A 12,986-nucleotide genomic window follows, 5' to 3' on the forward strand; every position below is an offset into this window, starting at 1 on the left:
ACAATTAGGTGATTAGCCTGTAATGTCTTGACCAAACTAGGGATCACAAAGTGATTTTGAGTTTTGTTCCCACCGGGATTCGAGTCCGGAACCTCCGGATCGTGAGCACAACACTCAACCACTGGACCACGGAGGCCGTTACGACGTAAGTTTGAATATCAGGATTTACTGTGGAGCATTGATAATTTGTGTCTATGCCAACCCGCGAATGGAAAACCAGCCTAATACAGCTTAGGTGCAATAACTCCGAAACATTTCTAGGGAAAGTGGGTTTCCTCATGATATTTTCCTTCACCAATATGAATTTTAAAATCATTGGTTTGAACCCGCGACCCCACAGTGACAGTGTTCGTCCAACTGTGCTACCACGGCGCGTGACTATAGCTATACAATGGAAATAGGCTGAATGTTGAATGTCAGAGGCAATTCTTCGAGACGACAGTCCGCATTTCCGGTCCCTGGGGCGGATACGAGGGGCTTGTTCCTCTCCTATCTATTGCACGGAATCATCTTACATAACCTACTGAGTTTCAAGATATGTCGTGGAGTTGTACGCTGTATTTCTTATTGTTACTCAAACTCGGAAATATCGTTATTCAGTTGGTAACTGCTACATTTTCATCCGGCCTTAATATGCGGCAAATGTCCCATAAGTCACCTCAAAAACAAAGTTACGTTTGAATCGTATTTTTTTTATATAAGTAAGTATATTTTTTGGACGTACATTGACCAAATTGGAGCGTGTATTCCATAGTCTCTGCTTACCCCGGTGGGAAATAGGCGTGAGTTTCTGTACGTATGTATGTATATTTTTTGTCGAACGTCTCATCCGCCTATAACTACTGCAGATTCTCAACCTTTATAGCCGAGGAAAAGTTACTGCCGGTTACATCAATTAATCAAACCTGAAATAAATTTTAGCTACTTTTTATAAAAAAAAAACTTATCATAACATAAGCTTACCACTATAGCCAATTGGGTTAGTCAGAGTACCCACACTTCACCGTGTTTTCTTTTAGATCAACCTGATAGGTAGTGAGCCGTGTCACCGTGTTGAGGGTCGAGCCAACTGTGTTAGTGAAAACAACTTAAGTAGATGGCTCCAAATATAACAACACGTTTAAAAACAGTTTATTGTACACAGAACAGGATGGAAAAACAATTAGACCAACACAAGATAGACTAACGGTTCAGCTTCTTGAGAATCACCGAATAGATTTGCAGGCGGAGACCCTATCTTACTAGATATAGAGCACCGAACCTGGTATCTTAGTGGTTAAGCAACCAATAAGTCACATGTCAACCACATACCTACATAAGCAATCCGAATACTTAATGGTGTATCAAAGGAGATTGACTATATTATATATTGCTCTAGAACAATAAGGCCGCCCAAATTGTACTGTATTCATGTGTTATGTCTGATGGTTGAAATTTAGTTCTGTGCAATAAAGTATATTTAATTTGATTTGATTGAATTATATCTTGCTCGTTCGAAATTCACAGAAGTCACTTTTAGATATCCGAGTTATTGTTAATAGTTAGTTATGTTTTTTTTAGTTATCTTAATGATTTGCACACTATTATTTATAAAGAAAAGAGATTGTTTTTATGTTATTATATATGTGGTACAAAGATTTCTTAGTTTATTATAGAAGAATGCCGTAGAAATGAGGTCTTTGCGTAGCATCTGCGGTGTGAAGTTGAGTGATGGAGTGAGAAACAGTGTGATAAGATAGAGATGTGGTGTAAAAGACGATATAGTGACTAGGATTGAGAAGGGAATGTTAGGTTGGTTTGGACACGTTGAGCGGATGAAGGATAATAGAATTGCAAAAGCGGTATATAAAGCGAAAGTTGATGGTAGGGCTGGCAGAGGAAGACCGAGAAGGACTTACGATGATCAAATTGGAGATGTCCTTAGAAAAGGTTCAATACGATCTACTCTGAACCGGCGTGCGTGTATGAAGCGATTGATGAATGTGGAGGAAGCAAGAGAAGTGTGTCAGGATCGAAGCAAATGGAATTCTATAGTCTCTGCTTACCCCGGTGAGAAATAGGCGTGAGTTTATGTATGTATGTATTATAGAAGTAAGTATATTGTGTACAATATGTCAAAAAATCCGTAGACGAAAGCAGATAATCCGGCCTGACCAAATGTTGACTTTTCCCTTTCTTACCTTAGTTCCTTTAAGAACACACAATTAAGCCCCCTTTTATGAATTAAATTTACCAGTAATGGACATTGACATTATGCAAAAGGGAGGTACAGCCATATAATATTTTCTCCGCTGTTCATAGACCTCGTATAAAAAATAATAATAATAATATACTCTGTAAAAAAGTGTCCGCGGCGCATCGACACTGTACAACCGATATTGACTTTATCTGAACAGCGATAACATCTTAATTTGAGGGGATAAACTTATAGTATCTACATAACTCAATGTATACGTATCTACAACACTGTTCGGACGCTTTTTAAGAAAAACTCCTTAGCGGATGTGAGTCTATTTGGTTATAGAATGTCAGTGGCGCTGGCATAATATTTTTCTTGAAGTCATAAAAAAGGTTCGGACATAAAGAACTTTACGATGACATAGCTCCTGTTCTTATGAAGCCGAAATGACACTAAAACCATAGAATAAGGAATACGTATAGAACGGCAACTCTCCGCTCCCCACCAGCGGTTGAGCTAAGTTTACCTCACCCAAGGTCTTGTTTTAGTCCTCAATCGTAAGGTCTAATGCCCATAGACCTCACATTATGTGTGTGTACGATAACGTCAATGTGTAGTGTATGCGTAAAAATAGCTTTTTTGTATGAAGTGTCCGGAATGTACTAAAACTGAAGTAGTTAAACAGACAAATAATAGTTTTATAGTCACTGTACGTAGTGTGTAGTGAAGATATTGAAATTAACACTTCACTTTAACATTGTACTGTACAATGTTTATCTTTTGAAATAAACACATGTTTTTGAACAGTCATAGATGAAATATTGCAAACAGTTTTATGGTTGTATTTTAGCATCGCCCTCATCGTCACACCCCGGACACTTCATACAACAAACCTCAATTTACACAGACACTAAACATTGACTGTATCGTACACGCGCATCTGTGTATGTGACGTCTGACGCCCATACTATAACAAATAAAGTAAGACCGAGGACTTAGCTTAGCCGGAGCGGAGAGTTGCCGTTCTATACGAAGTATTATTCCTTATTCTATGATATCTCACGGGATAAACTTTCGTTAGTTTTTATGATCAAACCACATATAACAACTTTCTTTAATTTTAAGTTTTAAATCTTCTCTTAAGTACACTATAAGTTAAAGATGTTCAGGTTCGGTAGATACGGAAAAACAAATACAGAGATTTAATCATCCCATTGGGAATTCCGGAAACCAATAAATAAGATACCTACTGTTAGCCCAGTCATTTTAGGGGTTTCACCTCGGAATGAGAGATAATAAGCTATAAATTGGTATGGACCTTTGTTTTGTCGTTTTAAATGTTATCTCAAAAGTCACAAATGATACCGTGTCCGCGTCTTAAGATATTGAAGGTCAAAGGTCATAAAAATTGTTTTTTTGTGAATATCTCGCTTCCTATTGCTTAAATGATATTTTTACCTATAATAAAAGTTGTAGAGTATAAAATTCTCTACAATTTTCGTTTCATGTTTTTTTTGATACGATCAGCCGTTTTTGAGGTAGAGCGCGAAGAGTGCGCAGCGCACAGTTATAAATGGTCCAATGCAAGGTCAAGCGTGAGTTACGCTTATCAGTACGTGATATAAAGTCTATTATTTATTAAATTATTATAATTATTAAACAATGGCCATTATTTATGTGCTAATTATTAATTGTTGATATTTTATTAAAATCAGTAACTTAATTATTTATATTTAACTATTCAACTATAATATATTATTAATTCTGGAATATATATTTTCAGTTAAAACGTCATTACATACGTTTTCTTCAAAACGTGTACATTTTTCAACAGTATCATTATATACCTGGATATACTTGTCCTTACTCTATGACCTTCTCTATTGACCTTCTCATCATCGAGACAGCTATTGCATTATCAGAACATCAAAAGACTGTCGTCATCATAGGAGAAGATATTGATTTGCTCGTAATTTTAATTGGGCGTACTCAATCACATCAACAGGAAATTTTCTTTAAAAAAGTTGGGAAAGGCAATGTTAAGACACAAATATACTCTTCCAAAAGTTTTGACCAATATCCGCGTACTAAAAAACACATTCTATTTTTACACGCATTTAGTGGCTGTGACACGACTTCTGCGCTGTTTAAAAAAGGAAAAAAAACTGTTACCAGAGCATTGGAGAAAATTCCCAATTTGGATAAACTGGTGGAAGTATTTCAACAAGAAAACTGCCCGGTACAAACATTATTTGAAAATGGAGTACGCATCTTGTTGGCATTATATAATGCTCCAAAATCTGAGGACAACATTGATCATTTTCGCTACACGCAATTCATTAAGTTAACGAAACTAAATAAACCTGTACAATTGTCAACACTTCCACCAACAAGTGTAGCAGCTCATCAACATATAAATCGCGTCTACTACCAGATTCAAACGTGGTTAGGGAATGACTTAGAACCTCAAGAATGGGGCTGGATGCTTGAAAATGGAATCCTGGAGCCCATAAGAACGTTATTACCTCCAGCACCAACCGAACTACTAAATACAATATTTTGCAATTGCAAAAATGGTTGTGGTTCCCGCTGTGGATGTCGAAAATCAGGGCTACAATGTTCTTTAGCTTGTGCCAGTGCAATGGACAAGCTTGCCTGAACGCTGCACAATATCCAAGTAATCCCGATGAAGAAAACGCATACGATCCTGAAATTCTGGAGGGTTTGGAGATGAATATGACCGATAATGAGGATGATGACAATGAATTGAACGTTTTCGAGCGACAACAAGAAGAAGACGACGAAGAAGATGAAGATAACTAGCTTCTATTCACAATTTTATTATAATTAAAACCAATAAAAATTCTTATGATATTTAAACTGACATTTCAACAAATGTATAGTATGGCATATTTAATGATAAATAAAGATATACATAAAATATATCCCCTTATTGCCTTTTTAACTGAAAATATATATTCCAGAATTAATAATATATTATAGTTGAATAGTTAAATATAAATAATTAAGTTACTGATTTTAATAAAATATCAACAATTAATAATTAGCACATAAATAATGGCAATTGTTTAATAATTATAATAATTTAATAAATAATAGACTTTATATCACGTACTGATAAGCGTAACTCACGCTTGACCTTGCATTGGACCATTTATAACTGTGCGCTGCGCACTCTTCGCGCTCTACCTCAAAAACGGTTGATCGTATCAAAAAAAACATGAAACGAAAATTGTAGAGAATTTTATACTCTACAACTTTTATTATAGGTAAAAATATCATTTAAGCAATAGAAAGCGAGATATTCACAAAAAACCAATTTTTATGACCTTTGACCTTCAATATCTTAAGACGCGGACACGGTATCATTTGTGACTTTTGAGACAACATTTAAAACGACAAAACAAAGGTCCATACCAATTTATAGCTTATTATCTCTCATTCCGAGGTTGACCCCTTTTTTTACCTAATATGACTGGGCTATGTAGACCAAGACAGAGGTTACAATAGCATAAAATGCTGTAGTTTAACATACCTACATGGGAACCAATCACTTATTTAGGTACACATTAAACACCACAAAAAACTTTTCTACTGTCTATATTTCACTTGCAACACTTACCTCATCGTAAATGAAGTTGTCGATTTCCTCGAGGGGCCGGCCGTACAGTTTGGGGGGGAAAGGCTCGTACTTTCGCGGGAGGCGCGCACCATCTTCAACACTCAAGCGCCGCCGTGGCATGAACCCGAACTCACGCACCAATTGCGCGCCGCGCGAGCCCGCGCGCCTCGCAGACTCACGCGTGAACGGCGTCACTGCCGCGCGCGGCTCCTCTTTGCCCCCTCCACCTGAAAATTATAGTGCTATTTGTATTTGTGCATATGATCCAACAGTACAGAGTCGCCTTTAGTTTATGTGGTGCATGAAAGCAAGTTTTTATACTACATGATCATTCGGCTCAATTAACATTGAGGTGAAGCAAGAAGGGCGCGTAACGCATAGAGACGTAGAGTGAGAACGGGGCGAGAATACGGCTCCGACTACATACACGTTTTGCTGACTTCTCACATGCAATTTATTTAGTGTTGACCAGTTGTAGCTGTATATTCACTTTGAGGCATTAGGTAACCGTATTGCGATGGTGTTGCTAATGATTCTGATTATGAGCATGAGTACTAGTACGGTATTATAAACCTACCAGTATTATCCCCGGGGTAACTACATCGATGGTCAATCTCACCTCCAGCACCCGCGCCGCTGATCTCGCTCGAGAACGTGACGCCTTCGAGCGGGATGCGCAGGTCGTCGCGCCGCGGTCGCTCGCGCGCTTCATCGTCGCCCGCGACGTCGAGCGCGTCGCGCGACTGGGACGCGACGAGGGGCGCGGCCGCCTCCGGGTTGGTCGCTTCGAGGGTGCGCACGATCTCGCCGAGGAGCCGCGAGCCGTCGATCTCCTCGCCCGGCGAACTGAGCGGCGCCGGCGGCGGGAACGAGAGCCGCCGTTCGTCCTCCTCCATGCCGCGGCTACGTGCCCCGCATCGCCCACACACACTCACACACACTGTTCACGCGGCGCCATGCCCGTAAGTTACTGCCACCTGCAACAATACAACGGTACACGTCAGGAAGTGTACAGCTATGGTGACAGTTTTCTATATGAGGTATATTTGTAGACCACAGACGCATCTGCAAAGGCCTTTGTAAATATTGTAAATTTCAATTTGCTACGTCATCAAAAGCTACCAGTTGATTGATTGACGTGCGGGTGGGATCATAGGAGACGACGAATTTTGTACTGTACGGGCTTTGACAACCGTTTCCATAATTCAATAAAAAGTCACATTGAAGGAAGTCATCTAAAAAGCAACATACAAGTAAGGCCGCAATGTCAAAGAGCAATATTGCTTTGTTAGATTGCTTCAAAGTTGTCTTTTAAACCCCCCAGTTCATAACAACCGCTGCATCTACAGCTAGGTACTGCTTCTTATTGCAATGAAAAACCACTGCGTATCCTGAACGAGTCAAGAATGTTAGGTAGGTACCTACTTTACTATCCAAAATATACTTTATTGCTCACCAGTACTATATACTCTCAAGCTTAGCGCAACAAACATCTCGAACTCTAAACATTGTACCAATAAAACGTTTATAGATTTTTACTATGCACTCTTAACAGTTTATTTGGCCAGTAATTTAATGCTCGTTAATCAATCTGTATCAGTAAACATTAGGATTCACATTAGCTACACCACTATAAAAAACGTCTGTACAGACATTGACAAAACAAGTAGGATGGAACAATCAAAGTTTTTTAATCACTCCAGATAATGAGTGTCTGAGGTTCTGTGAGATGATACATGATGTGTGAAAATTAAAAGATTTTATATTGTTTACTGTTAATTTACCTTATTTAATACTTAAGTTTCTAATGGTGCTAATTCCTGTAAACACCATCTAATTTTATTTAAGTTATATCTGTCATTTTCTTATCTGCCGAAAAGGAAAGGGAGGGGTAATCGACAAGCATAAAATGTATGGAACACATGTCAATTTTAAGCACAAATCTAAAACAACCGTCTAAAAATTTTACATTGGCCAATAACCCGTCAGAATTATGTTGACAGCACACGTCAAACGGTTTACATACCGTGCTTCGGAAGGCACGTTAAGCCGTTGGTCCCGGTTACTACTTACTGATTTAAGTATGTAGTCCTTACATGAGTCATGTCAGGGGCCTTTGGCGGCTCAATAATAATCCTGACACCAGGGTTGGTGAGGCTGGTATTCCACTTCACAATCCACATATAGCTACATCTTCGTATTATTAACTAACATTTCATAGTTTATTTTTGACTTAAGAAACTACTCAATGTTCCCAAGTCCATAGCCTCGTAAGCCCTGGGGTCCTCTGAGAAGGACCAAATAATTGTAGTCATAAAGGCCGAAGGTTTTGAAATAGTTTGTTCTAATAATCAACGAAGGTACTTTTAAAAGTACCAAAACTTTGCCTGTCAATTTAATTCAAACCTTTGCGCCGATTGAGAAAAAAAATATTTTGTCTATGAACTAGTTCATTCAATTTCGTGAATAGGTGGCTTTAATAAAAAAGAAATATGTATCACTTGTCGTAATTTGTCATTTTATTGGTAAAGATGGCGCGCACACGGCGACGAGGTAAAAAAATAATCAAGTAATAATCGAATTTCGTAGTTTTTCATACACATTATTTTCAGAAATCGCAGGTAAGATAATAATCAACAACATGACATAGTTATTTTATCAATTTTGTATCGATATCGTTAGCAATATGAAAGCAAACTTTTTTAGTCCTTTGCAAGGGACTTTAGGTGTCATGTCCGGATATTTTTCAAAAAGTTTTTTAAATTGTTATATGTGATTAAATCATACCGATATAGACTGACTTAGTTACGTGATCTTATGATTAAAAAAAACTACCGTCTTCATTTTATTTCCTTTTTCCTTCTAATGATGATCTAAACTGACACCATGAATTAATTTTTTTCCTAATAATATAAACCTAATGTACTTCCAGAGGGACTAATCACAAACTACATCATAAAAACTAAAACTCGTTACTTATTTTATATTTAAATATGTAAGTATATACATATATTTATGACGTACAAATAGGTATGTATGTTAATGAAAAAATACATAACCCTTTATAATAATAATATTTTTAAAATTTTACTAAAAGTAGTGACTCAAACCGGGAGTCCTTCTGGAAGAACTAAAAAAAAAACGTAATTTTTTCAAAAATGTCTTCTATTCATCCTTACATAGGTCTCCACTTAATTTGAACCCGATCGGATAACTCTAACACTTTAAAATTTGTACTTGAAGTGCTCGGCCTTTACGACTACAAAAATTTGGTCCTTTTCAAGGTACCACCGTCGTTTATTACTTCGAAATCGTAATTATGCTTCGGCGTTACGAGGATAGGACAAGCATACATTTTTATTTCGTACAAGTATCATCGGTGGAGGCTATTGCACCAGGGTTTATTCGTTTTTTCTCTTGTCATTTAATATACTTACCTATACGAAGGAATGTATGTGCGATGCATCTTACGCATGCACCGAAAAGTCAATACTATCATATAGTTTATTCGCGTCAGTATACTGGAAACACGCTTGCGTAAATAATGCTGTTTTTAACGATTCGAGGAAACTTTACGGTCCGACTGATTTACCGCAGGCTGAATGATAAACAGACTTGTTTAAATGTTTTTATATACGTATGAATCATACGTAGTCAGGGTAATGTTCAAAAATACCTAACTATACCGAATGTGATTATATTAAAAAAATAACATAACATATTTATTTTCAAATTCAATAATATTAACGCCGATACAACCAATGTCACCAAGAGGCGAGTTGCTGAACTAAAGACACAAGCGTGATATTTCAAAAAAGTCATTAAAAGTTCAGCTATACATCGATAGATGGCAAAACTAACAAGTATCACCGCTGTGCCGGTCGGAGTGGGGGGTGTTAGGTTATTTTCGTTACGGAATTTCTGGATTCGGTTTCCACGCTCAAGACCCGCGATAGAAGCTATGCAATAGCTTAATAATAAAAAACAAAAATGGTAATAGGCTGCATGGTACTTACTCAAATGGGACTCTCTATTGTGCTTCTTGCAACAGGACTTTCATAACTAAATTTGGTTTTGCTAGTCACGCCCGCGCCCATGCAAGAGCCCAGGCTAACACTAGCTAAGGGTGTCGCCGTCGACGAATACGTCTGGGAGGACATCATCATCATCATCACTTACTTAAACTTGGCTGGTGAGGAGCGGGTGTATATACTATACACATCTGCCTATCCCTTCAGGGGTATCCCTATTCATAAAGGGCGACCCTATTGCCATTAAAAGGGCACAAATCCTGGAAACCACGTGATATTAATTATCTATGGTCCAAACTTGAATTCAAGAGCGGTTATTACGGATTTTTAATAACCAATTTAATTTAACACTTATTCACTAATAAGCACCTTAAGTCGGGCATACAGCGATCTGCGCGTCCAGTATAATAACGCTTTCAGGATATTGTTGAGGTTGCCGTGATATTGCAGCGCCTCTGGTATGTTCGCTGAGGCACACACAGATGGTTTCGCAGCAATCATGCGGAAACGTTGTGCGTCGCTTCTCACGCGGACTCGAGCCAGCCCCAACAGTATCCTGAAGACGTTATGTGATAGGTGGGACTCTCCCCTTCTAAAACGGCGGATGGAACTGCACATCCTATAGTTTTGTATTTATGATCGCCCGAATAATGTACTACTAATACTAGTTTATATGTCGTTTGTATACTAACATTCTATGGACTTTGTCCGAAATAAACGATTTTTATTTATTTATTAAGTATATAAGCAATAGATACATATTGACGTGCGACAATAAATCCTTTGTTGACGTATTTATAGGCTCCCGAGCAAATGCAGAGAAAGGCTTTTTATCAAGACACCACACTACCAGATTTCGGGTGTTATTTGCAATATGATGATATACACGCCGAGAGATATTATAAGACTGAATTTAATGGTATTTTTCCTCTGTATACTTGAGGGTTTCATACAGATAATGTTGTTATATCCAGTTCAATTTCTAATGTACATTTGGTTTATATAAACAATAATTTAAATTCACTTGTGTAGTCAATTAGGTAGATAGTAACATATATTATTATACTTACATCAATGTCGTAAAATTACGAAAAGCAATAGTTTTTTGATGTGACTTATTGTAGATTTGCGTTAACTACTTGGCCGGACAAATAGGGAGCGCTGAAGGCTCTCACCCTATACAACGTTTAAGACAACAGGCCTGAGGGTGCCCAGTTGGCTACGAACCTCGGCTCAGGGCGTCGTCTAAGAGGAAAAATATTTGAAACAATGAATCGATAAGGGAATAGCGATAAGCTCTGATTGAGAGAAATCGTCGACCACGCCGGCGGGGTCGGTATCGGGGTCCTGAAGTGTTTGGTCGCGACACCAATCACTTCTCTCTTCAGCTGATTGACCGCCTCTATGGCTAGAGTAATCGGGTCGTCGGGATCGTACCTCTATATTACGATAAGCAATAGTGGCAGTAATAAAAATGTATGGGATTGACATGGAATTTCGAAAACCGACAGTGACAGTGACGAAAGTGTATGGGGCTGACATAAGGTGACATGTCAAACCCATACATTTTTATCACTCGTTTTTCGTAATCGTTTGCAACTTGGCTACTATTTCGAGATAAACATTTTTAAATTTGTCTTTGAATTTTTTTGGTATGTGATGGCCGTGAATTGCGACTGGTATAATGATTATAGACACGAACAATAATACACGACTATTATTGTTGTAGCCCAGTTGGTAGAACGCTTGACTCTCACTTTGAGGTCGCAGATTCGAACCCCATAGGCCTAAACCAATGATTTCCGAATTTGTTTTCAAATTCATGTTTGGATCATAAATGATTATCATATGCTCAGCGGTGAAGAAAAACATCGTGAGCAAACCCACATTCCCGAAAAATGCAATTCGAACATAATGTAATCTAACCTATATTGGGCCGGTTTTTCCATCGCGGGTTGGAATGTCAGACAGGCAGTCGCTTCTGTAAAAAACGGGACCTGTCAAATCTTCAGGTTAGGTGAGCGGACTCTGGGATAAACGGGAAAACGCTTGGGAGATGATGATGATGAGACACGAACAACAATAGTACTAATTAAATTACCAACACTCTCAAACGAAAGTAACTTGGTCTGCTTGCTACCTTTTCGCGCCTATACTGCTGGGCCGATTAATTATATAGTGAACTTGGCACTTACATAGATTGAAAACTACGAACGGACTCAGAAGACTACTTACCAGAGACGAATTTAGAAAAGGCTCTTTCCAGTGACTGACTTGGTGCACTTACCGCGATAACAGAAGTCGTCCGAAAGCTAGTCTTAAAATAAAACTAGCGAATACCTTTCCGACGACTTTATAGCAGTTACAGCGATAATGTATAGTCTTAAACCACCCCGTACACAAGACAAAGTCTCTACAAATAAAATCATTAAGGAAGTACAGGATAGAACACAGATTTATTTGGAAGCTCCGTCGAAGTAGTGCCGATATATCCAACGCCTTAAGAGTTTATTGAGCAGAATTTATCGCGAGCCGGGAACGGAATAGATTTACTTGCGCTCATTAGTGTACATCAATTTGTGCTTACCTAGCAATGATTGAATTATTATGTCTCCTTAATTGATCCAGAAACTACTAATTTAGTCTAATATCACAATTATTATTATTGAGGAGCTTGGTGGCGCAGCGGTAAACGCGCTCGGTCTGCGATTGTTGAAGTTAAGCAACTTTCGCAAAGACCGGTCATAGGATGGGTGACCACAAAAAAAGTTTTCATCTCGAACTCCTCCGTGCTTCGGAAGGCACGTTAAGCCGTTGGTCCCAGCTGCATTAGCAGTCGTTAATAACCATCAATCCGCACTGGGCCCGCGTGATAGTTTAAGGCCCGATCTCCCTATCCATCCATAGGGAAGGCCCGTGCCCCAGCAGTGGGGTCGTTAATGGGCTGATGATGATGATCACAATTATTAACAATAAATTAAGTTCCTTTGATTGAAGTTGCTTTTTCTTTAACCATAGTCAATGTATAACTTCAAATATAATACACGTCAATACATTATTCTTCTATGTAACATGATATAGCCTGTTGCCCGAAGGGGTAGGTATATAGTGTATCCACTCCTCGCCAGCTATG

At 38.4% G+C, this 12,986-nt stretch overlaps 1 protein-coding gene across 1 annotated transcript in view; it reads right to left on the bottom strand.

Annotated features, from left to right (window-relative positions):
* LOC126374284 (sodium channel protein 60E-like) overlaps positions 1–12,986 on the bottom strand; it is a 291,877-nt gene that overhangs the window by 179,361 nt on the left and 99,530 nt on the right. The window contains exons 2-3 of the mRNA XM_050020807.1: positions 6,442–6,799; positions 5,823–6,049 (exon numbers count right to left, since the gene is read on the bottom strand). Of these exons, the coding sequence (XP_049876764.1) occupies positions 5,823–6,049; positions 6,442–6,718 (504 nt within the window). The 5' untranslated portion in view covers positions 6,719–6,799. The remainder of the gene's footprint in view (positions 1–5,822; positions 6,050–6,441; positions 6,800–12,986) is intronic.

This window comes from Pectinophora gossypiella, chromosome 17, assembly GCF_024362695.1.
Source record: "Pectinophora gossypiella chromosome 17, ilPecGoss1.1, whole genome shotgun sequence".
Classification (NCBI taxonomy): Eukaryota; Metazoa; Arthropoda; class Insecta; order Lepidoptera; family Gelechiidae; genus Pectinophora; species Pectinophora gossypiella.